The sequence below is a fragment of the Saccopteryx leptura genome, chromosome 10, assembly GCF_036850995.1.
Source record: "Saccopteryx leptura isolate mSacLep1 chromosome 10, mSacLep1_pri_phased_curated, whole genome shotgun sequence".
Classification (NCBI taxonomy): domain Eukaryota; kingdom Metazoa; phylum Chordata; class Mammalia; order Chiroptera; family Emballonuridae; genus Saccopteryx; species Saccopteryx leptura.
The window spans coordinates 8,843,903-8,862,421 of record NC_089512.1 but is presented as its reverse complement, the minus strand read 5'-3'; the positions used below and the strand labels follow the sequence as shown (position 1 = coordinate 8,862,421).

General features: G+C 51.2%; 2 protein-coding genes across 6 annotated transcripts; both read left to right on the top strand.

Annotated features, from left to right (window-relative positions):
- The first annotated feature begins 263 nt into the window (after window positions 1-263).
- LOC136382298 (C-C chemokine receptor type 2-like) lies at window positions 264-6,455 on the top strand. Its single transcript, XM_066351406.1, has 2 exons — window positions 264-575; window positions 4,468-6,455. The coding sequence occupies exon 2, from the start codon at window positions 4,479-4,481 to the stop codon at window positions 5,598-5,600; it is 1,122 nt and encodes a 373-aa protein (XP_066207503.1). The 5' UTR covers window positions 264-575; window positions 4,468-4,478; the 3' UTR covers window positions 5,601-6,455.
- A 6,968-nt stretch (window positions 6,456-13,423) lies between these two features.
- On the top strand, window positions 13,424-18,283 carry CCR5 (C-C motif chemokine receptor 5). 5 transcript variants are annotated; one of them, XM_066351466.1, is made up of 5 exons: window positions 13,424-13,480; window positions 15,206-16,794; window positions 17,449-17,592; window positions 17,935-17,981; window positions 18,058-18,283. In XM_066351466.1, the coding sequence occupies exon 2, from the start codon at window positions 15,217-15,219 to the stop codon at window positions 16,273-16,275; it is 1,059 nt and encodes a 352-aa protein (XP_066207563.1). In that variant the 5' UTR covers window positions 13,424-13,480; window positions 15,206-15,216; the 3' UTR covers window positions 16,276-16,794; window positions 17,449-17,592; window positions 17,935-17,981; window positions 18,058-18,283. The 5 variants fall into 5 exon arrangements, with proteins under 5 accessions (XP_066207563.1, XP_066207564.1, XP_066207561.1 ...); XM_066351467.1 differs by lacking the exon at window positions 17,935-17,981; XM_066351464.1 differs by having other exon boundaries at window positions 17,449-17,981.
- The last annotated feature ends 236 nt before the right edge of the window (window positions 18,284-18,519 follow it).

Below are 18,519 nucleotides of genomic sequence, written 5' to 3'. Positions count from 1 at the left end.
TCATTCCCTTTCGTTAAAAACCTCCGTTTAACGACATTTCTAACCTGATCCTAAATCTGTGACGCCACTGAAATCAGGGCACACTGTCACGCAAACCCTCATTATATCTCCTCCACCATCACCAACAGCTCCGTCCGCGTTTATCCTCTGGAAAACGAAGTTCAGTTGTGCTTGTTTCATGCAAATTGTCACTGGCAAATGAGAGTAGATTTCTAGATATAGAGACCCACAAGATAAAGAAGCCCAGAGCCGTTAGAGGAGCAGATGTGCAGGGTGTTGCCTGACTCACTCTCCAGGTTGCATAAGCAAGATTTCAAAATTAATCCTGTGCTGGAGACCTCAACCTAGTGTACAGTGTTCCTGGCTGGAAAAGAAGAACTGGAGCATTCTTTTTTTTTTTCTTTTTTTTTTTTTTTCTCAAACCTTTACCCTTACTCTTATATCCCCGCCTTCTCCTTCTGTAGGAAACTTTATTTCCTACTTCTCTGCACACCAAGTTCCCACCTCCAGAACTGCTTGGTTCGGTTGCTGAGAAGCCTGACAAACCAGTGCCACTCGGGAGAAGCCATCCGTTGGTGAGTCGTGGGTGCTTTTTTTTTTCATCACTTTATGCATCAAAGGCTCAGAGCATCTCAACTTGGCAGCTGAGGGACTGGGAGCTCTCTGAGGGTCTGCATACCCCAGGGACTTGGGGATAAGAAAGGTGGGAGAGAGGGGTGGGGTGGGGGGGTGTCCGCACCAGAAGTGTCCAGAGAGACCCTGATGACGATGAGGAAGTGCAAAGCAGGGGAGACCACCCCTCGGGAGCAGTCTTAGGAGCTCGCAGAGACTATGCTGAGAAAGAAGAACAAAGAAAGTGAGGGCGATCAGGTGTTTGTTTCAGCTGCTGCTCCTCTCGCTCTCTCCCTCCCAACTCCCACGGGCTTTCCAGAGCTGGAACTTCAGACCCAGAATGTTCTCCCCTCCCAGCCCCTCCATGTGACAGTCCAGGCTCTGAACCAACACGTGCCTCTTGCCTCCGCTGAGGAGATTCCCGAGGCTGAAGGGAGGGAATTCTGCTCTGAAAGGGCAGCTTTTCATTGATTTGGGATGACGTGTCCTGACACCTGAAAGTGACACCTAGACCGATGAGTTTCAGCCACCCCGCTGGGCGTCCGCTGTGGTAGGAGCTAAGTGAGCTGGAGGGACAGGAGAGAGGGAAGGAAGAGGAGGTGCCGGCGTTTGAGGGGCCAGAGCAGGTACAGAGCAAAGCGCAGGGAACGCAGGAGAAAGGGGTCGGGGCAGCTCGCCCCCTCGGGCCCCCTCCCCCCCAATCCGCATCATCAGAGGGAGGCTCTGGGCTTGTATATCTCTAACTGGCAGGCTTCCTGTGTGATACCGAGCCCAGCGCTGAGTACCGGGGCTCCAGTCCACACTTTCCCATACAAATGAGGAAACGACGCCCTGATTAAACAGAACTGCCGAAGAGCTTGCGGCAGTTAAGGGGTTGTGTGCTAGGATCCCCCCAAACCTTCACTTTTATGAGGTCTCCCACTGGGTTACCTGGGCGTCTAGTCTACAGTAGAACACTCTGTTTCTCAACCACTTGCAGCCTGCTGGTTCTCTGTTACTTACTCTTTCAATGGATGTTTACTTAGTAGCCACCATGTGCTGGGGACCTGTACATGCATGGGTGGGGCATCCTCTGCGGATTATTCGGAGGCGTGGAAGAATACCTAGAAAATCTGTTACCTGTTCTTCTATACTCACCTCTGCTCTCAGAGCCTGGAGATGGAAATGCCCCAGGGCCTTTGAAATTGAATAGCCCGTGGTCCCCATTCCAGCTCAGCCAATTACTTGTTTTGTGAGTTTGGAAAAGTCACTTCATCTATCCACGCTTGCATTTCTTCACTTGTAAAATGCAGAGTTATCTCACAAATGTGTTGCAACGATTATAAATTTATTCATGTATGCAAAGTATTTCGCATAGCACCTGGAGCTTAAGAAGCACTCGATTCACGCTTATAGTCGCAATTCTTTAGGTGGGTACATTTGTTTCCCAAACCCAGTCAGAGGTCTTGTTTAGGTGCTGTCTATCTCAAGAATCGAGCTCAGTGATGTGAAATGTCAGACCTGTGAAATGTATCGGTCACAATAGAAATTAAAGCATGTGTACATATATAGAAAGATAAGATGTGTACATAGATTAAAAAAAAAAAAAAAAAAAAAACTTCACAGTCACTACCGGAAGAAATGAATTCTTGAGAATCGAGCCTAACGATGCCAGATGTCATACTTTTATTGGTGCCCACGCCAGCCAGGTGCCATCATCACGAGAACTGGAGACAGAAACAGGGTATAGTTCTTGCGCACAATGTGTAGAAGAGAGTGTGGTGCTTACTGAGAGGCATGCGCTGTGTTATGCAATGAGAAGAGTGATTTGATAGAGGAGGCTGCTCAGAGAAGGGGGATTTGAGCAGGGGGTAGTGAAGGGTGGATAGGAGCTCACCAGCCCTCATAGGCAGGAGCAAAAGCATATATCAGACCATGGCAGCATGAAGGAGACGGTGAGTCTGGAAAGAATGGAGAGAAGATGGCTATGTCCGGAGCACAGGGTCTGGGATTTGAGAAGGGATTCGAGATGAAACTGAGAAGTGAGCTGGGAAAAGTGAGTAAATAACCTGGGCATGACCTCTGAAGTCCCATCATAGATGCATGGTGGGGCTCCTGGAGGCTTTAGGCTGAGAGGGGCATGAGCCAGTTTCAGTTTTAGAGAAGAGAAAGGGAGCAGGGCCAGGAGCAAGCGTCGAGCAAAGGAGAGGCCACAACAAAGCCGAAGAGAGATGCGTACAAAGTGAGGAAGTGGCAGCTGAAAGAGGTTCGGGGGGATGAGGCTTGGAGGTGTTTGTGAGGAAAAGGTCATGGGACACCTAGTAACAATACAGACTGTGTCCTCCACCCGGGGCTGCACGAAGTCCCTGTCCCCAGGAGTCTTCGAGGCAGCTCAGCAGAGTTAATATTTTATACACGAATACTTTAGTCCCAAATTACACCACTTGTAAACTGGAGGCAGGATTTAAATCTAGGTCTGTCTGGCTCCCAAGACCTGATTCCTAATCTTCTCAAGTGAACGGGATCTGGATAATGGCAAATTCTGCTTCTTGGGTACTGGAGTAAAGGACAGTAGCCACGATAAGGAAGCCACGGGTCGAAGCAAGTTTCTGGGGCCGTTCAGTGTGAGGTCAGCTGAACTGAGGTGCCTGTATGATGCCCACTTTGCTCATTGTCGTGGCTTTAGCGCTTCAGACAGAGCATGGCTTCCAGTAGGCGCCCGATAAATCCTGGCTAAATGAATAAATCCAACGGGAGATACGCAGTAAGCAATGGAAAATTCCACTCGAAGTGTAGGAGTTCAACGATGGTACTGGAAGACAGAGCTTTGGGAGGCATTAGCATTCAGGGGGCTTAGAACCCTGTGATTAGGTGACACAACTCAAGAAGAATTCTGGAGTGAGAATGAAGAGAAAAAAGGTAAAGAGGTCAGAGCCAAGGATGGTGCCTGAGGACTCTTACAGTGTGAGCAGCAGGAGGAGACACCAGTGAAGAAAAATCATGGCCCTGGCCGGTTGGCTCAGCGGCAGAGCGTCAACCCGGTGTATGGAAGTCCTGGGTTTGATTCTCAGTCAGGGCACACGGAAGAAACGATCATCTGCTTCTCCACCCTCCTCCCCTTTTTCTCTCTTTCTCTCTCTCTCTCCCCTTCCTGCAGCCATGGCTCAAATGGCTCAAGCAAAGTTGACCCTGGGCTCTGAGGATGGCTCCATGCCTTGCCTCAGGTGCTAAAAGAGCTCGGTTGCTGAGCAATGAAGCAGCTGCCCCTGATGGGGAGAGCATTGCCCCGGTAAAGGGCTTACTGGGTGGATCCTGGTCGGAGTGCATGCAGGAAGGAGTCTGTCTCTCTGCCTCCCCCCCCCCCCCCACTTAATAAAAAAGAAAAAAGGGAAGGAAGGGAGGGAGGGAGGGAAGGAGGGAGGAAGGAAAGAAGGAAGGAAGGAAGGAAGGAAGGAAGGAAGGAAGGAAGGAAGGAAGGAAGGAAGGAAGGAAGGAAGGAAGGAAGGAGAAAAGTCATAAGAAGTGGTAAGACAGGATGCCCCTGTAACAAAATCTCCTTCTAGATTACCATCCAGGAACAGGTCACCTGCAGAGGAGGTGGAGAAAGCAAGTGTCTAGTATGTTCACCTTAGAATGAGAGTTGGGCTCTCTGGCAAGGCCAAGAGTGCTGGCCAGTGGTAGTTGGCAAGATGCCTGACCTCTGCCGCTAGGAATAAAGGGAAGTGATAAACTAGCATGCAAGCATTCAAGGGGGTGGCTACAAAGCCAAGACAAAGTCTGGACAGTGCTTAAGAGGGGAGGAGAAGCAAGAGTGTTTTTAAGGCCAGGAATCGCAGCAGCTATGTTGTGCGTTATCGTCTTGTTCCCTGTTTGCAGGACGGAGGAGGATGGGTGGCGATGACACGTTACCCCAGCTCAGCCCCAACACGCTGTCCACGTCTCATTCTGTGCTGACCACAAACATCAAGGGGGATGATGAATACCCCACCACCAATTTCGACTACGAGGGCGGTGTACCCTGCAATAAAGAGGACGTGGGACAAATCGCAGCCAAGCTCCTGCCTCCGCTCTACTCCCTGGTGTTCCTCTCCGGTTTCGTGGGCAACCTGCTGGTCGTCCTCATCCTGATCAACTGCAAAAAGCTGAAGAGCATGACTGACATCTACCTGCTCAACTTGGCCGTCTCGGACCTGCTCTTCCTTCTGACTTTCCCGGTGTGGATTTACTGTACCGCGAACGGATGGGTCTCGGGGACCGCGATGTGTAAAGTATTCACGGGGATGTATCACATTGGTTATTTTGGGGGGATCTTCTTCATCATCCTCTTGACAATTGATAGGTACCTGGCGATCGTCCATGCTGTGTTTGCTTTAAAAGCCAGAACGGTCACGTTTGGGGTGGTGACCAGTGGGGCCACCTGGGTGGTGGCCGTGTTCGCCTCCCTCCCGGGAATCATCTTCACCAAATCCCAAAATGAAGGCTATGTGTGCTCCTGCGGCCCTTATTTTCCCTTAGGGTGGAAGAACTTCCATACAATAATGAGGACCATCTTGAGCCTGGTCCTGCCGCTGCTGGTCATGGTCGTCTGCTACTCAGGAATCCTGAAGACGCTGCTTCGGTGTCGAAACGAGAGGAAGAGGCACAGGGCCGTGAGGCTGATCTTTGCGATCATGATCATTTACTTTCTCTTCTGGGCTCCCTACAACATCGTCCTTCTCCTGAACACCTTCCAGGAGTTCTTTGGCCTGAGTAACTGTCAGGCCACTGGCCAACTGGACAAAGCCACGCATGTGACCGAGACCCTGGGGATGATGCACTGTTGCATCAACCCCATCATCTACGCCTTCGTCGGGGAGAAGTTCAGACGGTACCTCTCTGTGTTTTTCCGAAAGCACATTGCCAAACACCTCTGCAAACAATGCCCCATTTTCTACCGGGAGACAGCTGATCGAGTGAGTTCAGCATACACCCCTTCCACCGGGGAGCAGGAAGTCTCGGCTGGTTTGTAACTGAGCAGCAGGTTGCTTGTTATTTTTAAAAGGGAGATAGCCATCGATATATGATAAGTCTCGAGGGTGTGTTGAAGTCTGCATGCCTGCACGTCTCTCAAGCAAGTGCCCAGGAACCTCGGAGTTGCTTGTCCCAAGACAGACTTTGTGTCACTCCTTGTACAGCCAATGTGTGCTTGGGAAATATTCCAGAACAACTGTAAGTATACAGAGACTTCGCCCCTGCAGCAAGCTCATCTCAGTTCCTGGAAAACATCACGCTGCCTGTCCTTACAATCTTTTCCTGGTCTTCCCCATGTCTTCGCTCACGCTCTGAGTCTATCATTCTCTTTAATCAAGTACCCAGCACGACAGTTGTGGGTGGGAAGAATGAGGGTGAGTGCGGTCGGCTCGCGTGCAGAGAGGAGGGGGGATGAGCGTGGCTGAGCCCGGATGAGGATGAACGCAAAGGGTTGGTTTGTTCGGCCCGGCAAGTCCTGGCCCTTATCCCCGTCTCTCACCTGTATTTGGCCTTGAAGACTCCCCCAGGTCCCGGGAGCCTGGAAACGGTGATCACTTTCTGGCAGCGTTGAACCAAGTGAAGACCGTGCATTCATGCTACCCAGGGCGTGTCTGACCTGAGGCACGCAAGGAACACGGGGCTGTGGGGACCTGGTGGGCGGAAGCTGGAGGTTACTGTGGTTCGACTTCCCTGCTTCACGGCTGGAGAAGGTCTGAGCAAGAAGTGTACGGAGGAGGGCATGCCTCCCCGTCGGTGTTGTATTACCCCAATGAATGCATTCAGTTTTGTTTTGATGATGAAATGTGTATGTTATGACTTGGAAAATGAATCAATGCTATAACTATATTGTTGTTTTTTTTAAAAAACCTGTTGATCAGACACCCCTCCCCCCATTTATTCCTGCCCCCAACAACTCTGGTAACCACCATTCCATCCTTTTCAGCTGTGAGTTTGACTCTTTCCAGTATCTCATCAAAGTGGAATCAGGTAGTATGGTCCTTCTGCGACTTGCCTGTTTCACTTAGCGTACTGTCCTCCGGGTTCATCCGTGTTGTCACATGTTGTATTTCCTCCTTTTTTAAGGCTGAATAATAGTCCATTTTTATGTATCTATCACATTTTCTTCACTCATTTATCAACGTGCCTAAAATTTCAGTTATACAAGAAGAGTCAGTTCTAAATGTCTACTTTACAACATTGCGCCTATTCATAGCAACACTGTACTGTACATTCAAAATTCTGTGACGAGAGTAGAGCTCCTATCAAGTGCTCTTACCACAATAAAATAAAATTTTTAAAACTGCCTGTTTTGTGAGACTGTGGTGTGATAGATTATCACAACTTTTCGCTCCTTCCCCTGAGTGATTACACATGCCTGTCCTTGCCGTGTGACCGGCATGTGCCCGACGGGCGGGACACCCCCACCCTATTCACAGGTGGCTCGACCACTGGGAAGTGGGCAGAAGTGACACCTGCCTCACCCTCTGGTTGGGCAGAGCCTCCAGCTGTCCCTGCTCAGACACAGGCAGACCCCTCCAGACCTGGACTCCTTCCCCCGGGGCGTCCTGACAAGCAAGTGAGAAGACACAGACAGCACAGCCAGGTCTCCAGCCACATGGCAGCCACGTGTCCTCAGAGCAAGAGGTGTGTTCTGAGCCCCTGAGTTGTAGGGGTTGTTTGCTAAGAAACACAGAAACTAACTAATACATATGGTATATAAAGGCTCCATGCATAAAATTTGGCAATTGCAGCCATGTTTTTCTATCATGGCATTCAGGTGTGACAAACATATCTAGGCATCTACCAGGTGCCAGACTGCGTCAAGGACGTAAGAATGGGTGTTACACCTGTGTCCTCAAGTAACTCTCCTGATGGTGGAGAGTAGAGAGCGGGGTGTTTGTAAATCACAACGCGCTCTGCAGAGCACAGAGCAAGGGTGGACGTCAGGTTTTTCTGAGAGCCCCGGGGAGAAGATGGCTCACTCGACCAGTTCTGCATCATAGTTACAATAGCTACAGTAGGGCTTTATCAACACTGGAGAAAGTGCATCCTAAAGGTGCCAACCATCTCCATTTCTAGAAGTGGACGCCTCAAGCCTCCTTTCTTCTGAGAAGGACATTTGAGCGGGCTTTTTGAGTCAAGCTGATGTCAGGAAAGATACCATTCTTCAGGGTGGGTATCTTGATGACCTTTAGTGGTGTTGGGGCTTGACACAGCCCACCCCATCCTCCTTGTCTGTGGTACTCAAAGCAGCAGGGGACATCAGGGCATGTCTCAAGACGCCTCCTGGGAATAAGCCCTCGTGACCCCATCTTTCCACTTGTGCTTTCCCCCCATTATTAAAATTTCTCTGACAAATTGAAATGGTCTCAGGTGAGATTAACCAGCAGCAAATGCCACCCAGGGCCACCGAGGGGAAATTCGCCATGAGAGGAGAGGCACCTGGCCGGTGAGCTGCCCTCTGAAAGGCAGCCGGGAGCCGGGAGGGCTGGCCCTGGGCGTGGCGGGGGGTTGGGGTTGGAAACTTCTTCAGATTTCGCTGCTTTGGGAGTAGGTCTGAACTTGACCCTTCGTGCTCCCGCAGCCTTGGGACGTCCTTGCTGCCTCAGTGCCACGCCCCGCCTTCACCGCCAATCACCTCTGTCTGATGCCTGCTTCCCCTGCTTGGCTGGTCTGCTGCCCAGTGGGTGCCCCACCCAGGAATATGGTGCTTGCCTCTCCTGACCAGCCCCCATTCCCCACACAATTTCCTCGAGACCCCTCGCCTGATTCCTCTACACTTCTCCCCATCAACCCCACCCAGTCCTACAACCCCTTCCTGCCCCCCAGTTGTCCCCTTCCAGGGACAGGAGTGGGAGGAGTTCACATGGTGACCAGGGCACAGGGCTGATCCTGTCACCCTCGTGAGCCCTGGGGAAGGTGGGTGAGCTGGTGTCAGTGGTTTTCTTTAGAACTGCAGAGTACTTGACACCTTCCTGCCTTCAGCCTCAGGTTCGAGTTGCCAGTTCTGGGGTGACAGGAGAAGTCCCACATAATATCCTGTTATGCACAGAGTTCAAGAGAGAGTGGCAGGTGTGATCTGACCCATTAAAGATCACAGTGAGCCTATTATATATGCCTTCATCTGAACATTACACTTCGGCTACCGCACCTAAGATTGCATTGGCCCTGTGTATGGGCAGTGATTTGAAGAAAAAAAAAGTACCCAAAATGTAGACTTCCCAGGGGAGGCAAGGACATATCTATCCAGGGGATGCTGTGGACAGGTCGCAAGTGTCCACTTGGTTTGATAACAAGGTGTGGACAGGCCGCAAGACACACTTGGTTTGATAACAAGGTGTGGGGAACAAGGAACACGGGTTGGGGAAAGGGGCTAACCTGGGAAAGGTCTAGATGACAGAGACAGCAGGAATAGAGAGGACAGCATGGTGACCTCCGAACCCTGCTTGCTCTGATAGGTTTCTGAGGCAGAAGGTGAAGGGTGATGGGAGAGGAGACATAGGACCCCAGCATCATTGCTGAGGCGTACAGGTGACAAAGTGTGGCACAAGTCTGGGGGTGAAGAAGGTTTCTTCTTTTTTATTCCAGGACCATGGGGCCTCTGGCTCTCCTGGTGAAGGTGACTTTCGGGACACTGGGAGCTTCTTCTTTGGTGGGGATATCAGAGCACTGATAGCAACACTTGGAATATGCTGCCCGTATTAGTGAACCAGGGGACAAGCCCAGCTGTCTGACAAGAGGGCTCTGTCGAATATAGCCGGGGTGTTCTGTTGAACGAAAGAATCCAGACATGAAGGGCACCAGAGTCTGTGATGCTACTTACACGGAGTGAAAGGACAAGAACTTCGAACCCCTGGGGGGGCACGAGGGCACCTTTGGGGGTGACAGGGCTATTCCCTGTCATCTCGGTCTGGGTGGTTGTTACATAGCGCGAGCCGTACGCCTAGGATAAGTGTGCTTTGCTGCAGGTAAATTATACCTTGATAAAAATAAGTTTAAGAACTATAAAATTTTTAATAATGTGAGGAAATGCCTATGGTGTCATCCTTAGTGTTAAAGGAATAGGAGCAGCACGCAGAACGTGTAAATGTGAGGACAATTCATCAGAAAGTCTATATCAGAAAAGACTTGGATTAAAACACGCCATACGTTGAGAGGGATTGTTTTGAGATTGTGAGAATATGCCTCATGTTCTCCCCACTTTCTATTTTTCTGTTTTTCCTAACTTCATACAAGGAGCACGTGCTGGTTTTGTAATCTGACATTTGTTTAAAAACTAAAGGATGCATTTGCTATTTTAACAGCCTGTCTCACTGTTGACTGACATTAGCCTAGACTGAGTCAACTCGAGACCCAGGCACATTCCCGGACCTGCCGTGAGACAGTCTTAGTCCCCTGTGCTCACGCAGGTGGCCCTTTGAATCAAAGGAGGGGACTGGATGTTCCCTGCGCCCTGCTGGGGACGCTCTGAGAATAAGGCCCGAGATGGCGTGGGCGAGGAGAGTGAAGCAACCCTTGGCACTTGGGGGCAATGTCCAGATGTAGAGCAGCTGTTAAAGGACTGGCCAGTGTCCCAAAAGGAGGGCTGGCAGGCCTGACCAGGCGGTGGCACAGTAGATAGAGCGTCGGACTAGGATGCGGAAGGACCCAGGTTCGAGACCCCGAGCTCTCCAGCTTGAGCACGGGCTCATCTGGCTTGAGCAAAAAGCTCGCTAGCTTGTTCCCAGGGTCGCTGGCTCGAGCAAGGGGTTCCTCGGTCTGCTGTAGCCCCCCAGTCAAGGCACATATGAGAAAGCAACTAATGAACAACTAAGGTGTCGCAATGAGAAACTGATGATTGATGCTTCTCATCTCTCTCCGTTCCTGTCTGTCTGTCCCTATCTATCCCTCTCTCTGACTCTCTCTCTGTTCCTGTAAAAATAAATTAATTAAGGAGGGCTGGCAGGAGACATCCTCCAATATGGACATGGAGTCGAGAGTGACTAGCCAGCGACAAGATCGTTTCTGGAGGGAAACTGAACGCCACACAAATGAGAATGAGAGCCCTGAAGAGTGGGAGGGGCTAAGTAAAACGGGAAGCAGAGACCAGGAGCCGCGGTCACGGAGCCGCGGTCACAGCACGATACACTGCCAACTGGGTGTCCATGTTGTATCCAGAACAATGTTCCATTGACGAAACGCTGAAGGAGGTCCCGCGGGTTCGCACCTCCTTGTGCATCCTGGCGGTGAACCCCGATCCCAAGAGGTGGCCTGAACTCACCTCTGGACCCAGAAACCTGGGAGCGGGTCAGATACCCTGCTAAGCTGTGATTCCTGTTTCCGCCTGTGCACCTTCACCCTATTCCCATACAATACCGATTTTCCAAATCAACGTGGCCATGGAGTCACTTATATTTAAGTGGGAGCGGCCTTCCGGACCCCCGGGGTCTGAGATATCACTGGACAGACGAGGAAACGGAAGCTCCGAGAGGAAAAGTCTCCTGCCAAGAGCACACAGCAAGCGGGCCACACGGCCTGGGTGACTCTGAGCCGGCTCCATTGCTCCACACTGCCCTCTGGGGGTGAGCATGCCGTCCTGCGTTCAGCCTCCCCATTGGGACACAGACACCCGGCAAAGCCCCAGCTGTGCCTGGGACAGGGCCTAACCACCACCATCTCCTACAGAAATGCAGTGTTTGTCCGGCAGCCTCGGAGAGGTCTACACAAGCGTAGTACCACACGCAAGGCTGCTCCTCCAACAACCAAAACTGTTCCCTACTTTCTGCGGCATTTTATATGAATGTATTTGCTACCCATTTTGTGAACTCTTTCTATATTTCACTGCTTAAATAACCCACAGAGGGTAGATATCTGCAAAAGGCTCTACACTGGTTATATCATTTGATTCCTCCCCCCCACTACCCCCTGGCACATAATAAGTACAATATAACTGACAGACATTAACATTATTTTTCTAAGCCCTACTGAAAAACTACAGGCCACCTAGAATGTTCCCTCCTTTTTTTATTCCCCTCCCCCCAGCCCCGCCCCTTTGGCAACCGTCAGTTTGTTCTCTGTATCTATGGGTCTGTGTATCATTTGATCTTGACCACAGACCTATCATGTAGGTTTGGGTGATTGGGTTTTTGTGGAAATTGGTTTTTTGTTGTTGCTTTTTTTGCCCCATTTCACATATAAGAAAACAAAGGCCTGGAGAGTTTCAGTAACTTTTTCAAATCAAACAGCAAATACTGCAGCTGGGGTTTAAAGCCGGCAACATGGCTGCGGAGTCCGGTTCTTAACCATCGCCTCCGGACCTGCACGTGCAGGATGACCCGGAACCTGCTCTGTGTGCTTCTCTGTCCTGGTGGGGATGATGGGCTCCACAGGGACCCGAACGTGTGTGCCTCTATGGGGCGGGTCTTGGCTGCGGGGCCATCTCTCTGCGTTCCGGGCTCCCCAGCCGTCGTCCCCTCTTGTTCTCTGGGCACTAGGGCCAGTTTCACCCTCTCGGCTTCTCGTTTGCTGATACTAAGCAGCTCTGTTCAAGGACCCCAGGGATCCCATTTTATCAAACACATATCTCCACGAAAGAGCCACTCAATGAGCAACGAAGTGTTTGGGGTTTCTCAAGCGGACATGACGTGCTAGATTCTGGTCGTGAATACCTCACATCACCCTCCCAACAAACCCATGAAGCAGCTACTGCTGTTCGGCCCACTGCACAGATGAGAAAGCTGAGGGGAGGGCCAAGCTTCGAGCTCAGGCCACCTGACTGCAGAGGTCACTTGCTCAGCCCCTGTGTTAGGCTTTCTCCCCAGGTGTGGGGTCTCCCGTGCCTTCCCTTAGGTCACAAGCCAGTACGTCTTAAGTCTAGAGCGGAGGGAAGGGAAACCCCTAGAGGGCGCGCTTGCGGCTCAAGAAGCGGCTCCGTTGTCAACAAGTGAGGTTTTTAGATACAATTCACCAACCATCAAAGAAAGCTTGATGTGACCGCCTCTAGTAACGCCGTACAATCCTGAACTGACCCTGTCCTTCCGGCACCCGTTGCCCATTCCGAGCTGAAAATCTCTCCTAGCTCCAGATAGACCGCGCCCTTGGAGCGAGAACTCCCGCCACCCATACGTAGACCAGGCAGGGCCCAGGCACCCACCGCTGCCTGCGCGGGCGGAGGGCTGCCTGTTAATAGGGAAAATAGGTCGAGGGACAGTGGGTTGTGACGTGCCCCACTCGACACCCGAGGGAAAGGTGGGCCGCTTCAGACACCCAGCTTCAGTTAACAGAACAATCGCATCAGGTGGTGAGTGAATGTGTGAGTTGCAGCAGGCAGGGGGTTCGGGAGAAGGGCGGGTGACAGCGAGCGCGGATTAATATGAGGTCTCCCTCTCCCAGCTGCAAGGTTGCTGAGCTGGCTTTCCCTGACAACAAACAGAGGATCAGAATTTCTCACCCTTTTAGCCTCACCCCTGATAAGCCCAGTGGTCTTGTCCGAATCATTTCCCTCTTGGACAGCAGAATTTTTTTTATTTTTTATTTTTAGTAAAATAAGGGCGTTCTAGTTCTAATATCCTTCGATTCTTTCTATTTTCTTGACCGACTCTCGGTAAGTTGGATGAGCAGAGAATCAAAAGAGAATAGTGTAACCGGGAAAGCCCATGAATAAACTAACTGACAGGCCAGGGATCTAATTCTCCAGCCTATTTATAGCTCAATTTAAAAGAAAAAGAGAACTGTTCACAGATTTTTTTTTTTTTTTTTTTTTTTTTTGGCCCTGCAATACGTGTTCATTAAAACTCCTCCCCCTTTTTAGAGAAACTTGCACGCTGCTATATGTTTGACTTGCACAGCTGAGCTGGTCAGAGGAGCTGAGACATCCGTCTTCCTCACAAGACACTCCCGGGTAAGTCACCCCTCGGCCGCTTTGCCTGTGAGTTAGCTCAGCTTCTGTATAAGCGCAGCCTTTACAGGAAGCCCAGCAAAGACATTAAACAAGTACCGGGTGCTCATAGAACTATCTTAAAATACAATCTTTCTGATGAGGAAAGGGTTCGAATTTAGAATGAGTTTCAGACTGTGATAACATCAAAGGTACGGAACACGCTGATGAATGAAAGATGTTAAAGGAACAATATCATTTCTTTAAAAGCCTTCATCTTTCAAAAGAAAGATTTTTTTTTTTTTTTCAGAGAGGGGATTCTTGGCCAAATTCCCGGTGGAGATTAGCTTCTGATTAGGAAAGCTATTAGGAAGTCCTTGAGTACGCACCCAGCCAGAAGCTGGGTCTGAAGTTGAGTTCTTTTGATTCCTACCCCCCACCTAAAAAAGAGGAAGACTAAAAATAGTCCTAACTCATATCAAGTTTCAAATATCAAATAAAATCCCCCTCTAATATATAAGTTCCGTGGCACATTTTAGTGCATGAACTTTCTTTTTTTTTTTTTTTTTTTTTTCCTGGCTCAGAATTTAAAGGGGAAATTTTCTGGGTTCTTCTCCCAGCTGCCTAAAATTAATCAGAGCAAATTCTCAGCTCAGAAGTGGAACTTCAATAACGGGGGCAAGCCAGTGGGTTGTGAAGGGACTGAGCTAACCCAGAAAGTCTGGTGGTAGACAGAACATTTTCCACTTGGCCATTTCTTATAGATGGGGCGATCTCTTCATCATAGCACACTATAATATAAACACAGACCTCAGAGGCAAAGGGCCAATGGTGGTCTGGATTTTACAATTGGGTGTTGGCTCCTCTGACCTTCTTGGGGGACCCGGCATCAGCCCATTTCATTGTGGCCACGTCGAGGCTCCAGGCTGATGGTCCTGCCCTTCAGTCCTCCCGCCGAGAAGTGAGAGACAGGATGACAGGGTGGATGAGTGGAGGCTGCCTGTGTTCAAAACCAGTGGCTTCCTAGCTGTGTGTCTTTGGATACGTTCTTCATCTTCTCTGGGCTTTGAGGTCCTGATCTGCAAAAGGGGGACAATAATGTGACCTGCCTCACTGGGTCACCCTGAGGCTCAGTTGAATAAGCGGATGTGAAGCTTAGGAAATGGTCAGCACACATCATGCCCTCGGGAACTGTGGATGGTAGCACGCCCTCTGTGATGCTCATGCGAGTCCCCTCCAGGGAATGACACCTTCACCGCAGACTGTAAGACAATGTCAGGCAGATGATGTCTGACTCAATTTCTTTTTTTTGTTTCAGGTCCATGAGGTTTTTATTTTTTTGGGGGGTGGTCCTTTTTTGCTCTATCCCTCCACCTCCCTCACCCAACCCCCCCCCCACACCCCAACAGCTATCAGCCTGCTCTCTCTGTCTGACTGACTCAGTTTCTTGAAATGGTTATCAAGGCTTCATTCGCTCTCACATGGCTATGGAACATCAGATTTTATAGTATTCAGTGAGGCGATGCTGTTGTGAACTTTCCCAACAGAGGGAGTGAGCGGGGAAGTTAGCAGCAAGCCTTCCCTCTGCCACAAAAGTTTATTGTTTGGTCCTAAAAACAGCAGCTTAGTTAAATGTAGAACTCGATCGATTTTAAGGACCTGTTCATGTATATGATGCTTTGAATTCACGGTGGACCGCTGGGTCCATTCTAAGACTTTACATTAAGATCACCGTTTCCTTATGCACAGAGTTGAGCAAGATGGAGTCTCAAATGTCAACCACCATTGATTACATTGACTATGTGTTGTCCGAGCCCTGCCACAAAGTCAACGTGAAAGAAATCGCAGCCAAGCTCCTGCCTCCGCTCTACTCCCTGGTGTTCCTCTCCGGTTTCGTGGGCAACCTGCTGGTCGTCCTCATCCTCATAACCTGCAAAAAGCTGAAGAGCATGACTGACATCTACCTGCTCAACTTGGCCATCTCCGACCTGCTCTTCCTTCTCACCGTCCCGTTCTGGGCTTACTATGCAGCAGACCAGTGGGTCTTCGGCAACGAAGGATGTCGGCTTTTGACGGGGCTCTATTTTATCGGCTTCTTCTCTGGAATCTTCTTCATCATCCTCTTGACAATTGATAGGTACCTGGCGATCGTCCACGCTGTGTTTGCTTTAAAAGCCAGAACGGTCACGTTTGGGGTGGTGACCAGTGGGGCCACCTGGGTGGTGGCCGTGTTCGCCTCCCTCCCGGGAATCATCTTCACCAAATCCCAAAGAGAGGGTTCTCGTTATACCTGCAGCCCTCATTACCCAACCAGTCAGTATGACTTCTGGAAGAACTTCCAGACGTTAAAGATGGTCATCTTGGGCCTGGTCCTGCCGCTGCTGGTCATGGCCGTCTGCTACTCGGGCATCCTGAAGACGCTGCTTCGGTGTCGAAACGAGAGGAAGAGGCACAGGGCCGTGAGGCTGATCTTCGTCATCATGATCGTTTACTTTCTCTTCTGGGCTCCTTACATCATCGTCCTTCTCCTGAACACCTTCCAGAAATTCCTCGGCCTGAATAATTGCAGCAGCTCTAACAGTCTGGACTACGCCATGCAGGCGACGGAGACGCTGGCCATGACTCACTGCTGTGTCAACCCCGCCATCTATGCTTTCGTCGGGGAGAAGTTCAGGAGCTACCTGGCGGCCTTCTTCCGAAAGCACATCGCCCGGCGCCTGTGCAAGCACTGTCTGGTCTTCCAGCGGGAGGCGCCCGAGCGCTGCAGCTCCGTCTACACTCGCTCCACCGGGGAGCAGGAGTCCTCCGCCGGCTTGTGACACTCCCCCCCCCGGACGCGGTCTTCAGACACAGACTGGGGGTGGGAGCGGCTATTCTTAAATAAAAGGAAGTTACTGTCCCAGAGGGTCGAAGATCCACCCCTCTCGTGGGCATCGGCTGTACAGTAGCTGGTTCACGCCCATTGATTCTAGAACAGCGAATGGAAACCTGTGGATGAAACGGCCGCCTTGTCACCTCCCGTCCACGTGCAGCGACAATTGGCCAGCTCTCCCTTCACTGCCAAAGGTCATTATAAAAAAATAAAAAAAAAGTCTCCAGAGAATCACTGATTCTTGAGTTCGGTTACCTGACCGGGAATAACAAAATGAATCAAGAAATGTATTGTACAATTTCTTGCCTGCCCGAGGCAACGTACGGGCTGTAAATGTGTTCAGACCGGGTTGTTGTCTGGCCGTGGGGAGAAGAGGCCCGAACGGGATCGGTTTCGAAAGGGCATCTTCCTCGTGTGAGCTCCCCTGCAAGGTGGGATAACGAGTTCCGCAGCCGCTCGGGACCAGGTGAGCCCTGGGGCCTGGGGCCTGGGATGAGCTGGGGAAGGTTCTTCAGTGAGGCGGTGGGAGGGGGTCCGCCGCTGATGGAAGAGGGGAGCTGTGCTCTGGCCGCGGGGGCTGCGCCGGCCAAGACGGGCGGCCGGCGGGCTGGGGCAGGCGGGCTGGGGCAGGCGGGCTGGGGCAGGAGGTCGGCGGCGTTCGGCGTTACAGGGACCGGACAGCACTGCCCACCCGAGGCCAGAGCAGGGCAGGGCCCTGGCCGGTGCTGCGGAAGGCTCATCCCTGCCCTAAGGACGGCCTGGAAAAGGGAGCATGTAGGGCGGGGAGGCCAGCCCCCAGCAGGTGAGGGTGAGGAGGCCTCCACTGAGACCGAGGAGGAAGGAGGTCGGGGCAGGGCTGTGTATCTGCAACATTGAGGATGAGAGTCAGCAGAACTGGACAGATTGGGTGGAAGGAGAGGGGCACAGAGGAGCCAGGAAACCGTAGGCTTCAGACGTGCAGACTGGAGATGCCCTAAAGGAGACTGCCAGCAAGGGAGTGGGGGGGAGGTTTAGGTGACAAGCAGGAGGAGCCGGTGGGACAGGGTGGGTCGGTGCTGTGAGCGCCGGCCGGGTGCAGACAGACTCCGGCTGTCTCTCAGGGAGGCTCCTGCCCTCACAGGGTCCCTCTGACCCCAGCTCAGGCCTCTGGCTCCTCCTGGAGGCTTTGAAACAGGAGGTTTGTGACTGCGTGTGGCCGAGGTCCAGTGACACTTTTCTACGTAGCTAAGGAAAATCCAGAGCTTGATAAGCATTGAGCCCAGAGGTGAGGGAAGCCCAGTGACTAAGCCTCCCCCCCCCACCCCCGCACGCACACCACCGTTTAAGCACCGCCTTCCGGAGCCGACTGTACCAGCAGGCGGAGGGGAGAAGAGACCTGCTCACTTGGAAACAGGCTGACTCCCACTTCACAAGCCTCAAGAAGTACAATCTACCCTCTTCCGTGTTGCAGGCCGCGCGTGGGGCCTTCAGATGCCCCCTCCAGGTGCCTCTCCAGACCCATCGTCCGGGAACACTAAGAGCCATTCTTTTCAAAGGGAAAGCTGTGGTTTGGGGTTTTTTTTTCTTTCTGCAGTTGCTAACTTCTATTCTTTTGCTCACATTTGAGGCCGTTTCGAATGCGGGGGCAGCTAAGACCATGGCAGTAGACATCAGGTGAGGGAACAGAAAGGAGTGAGAATCACTCGGAGACTCAAGTGTCAAAATAATAGGTGTTACTGCTTTTTCTCAGACTCTGAAACCTGAACCCTGAGGGTTGTGGCTGTCAACGGGAAGTGACTGGAAGTGCCTGTTCTTCCACCCGGAGGCTGCTGGGAGGGCAGAGCGCACACACGACCCCCGGCCTCTGGGCCATGCAGACAGTCTGATGTCTTTGTCTAGATCTACCTGTGTATGTGATATTCTTCTGTAAATAAAAAGTCACAAATTGCTTGGAAAATAATATGCACCTAATAAAACCACCCTCGAAAATAAATCAGTTGTATTTTTATCTTTTTAGTCAAGTGTCTATTTAGAGAATAGCTCATAAAATGGTGAGAGCGGTTTGTCAGTAGCTGTTGGGGAAGAGGTCGCACACATACCGAGAATTGTGTTCTCTTTTACATATTTTTTTTTTTGTATTTTTCTGAAGCTGGAAATGGGAAGGCAGTCAGACAGACTCCCGCATGCGCCCGACCGGGATCCACCCGGCACG

Excerpts from the sequence above, each read along its gene's own strand:
- LOC136382298 (XM_066351406.1), top strand. The coding sequence starts at position 4,479 with ATGGGTGGCGATGACACGTTACCCCAGCTCAGCCCCAACACGCTGTCC.
- CCR5 (XM_066351465.1), top strand. The coding sequence starts at position 15,217 with ATGGAGTCTCAAATGTCAACCACCATTGATTACATTGACTATGTGTTG.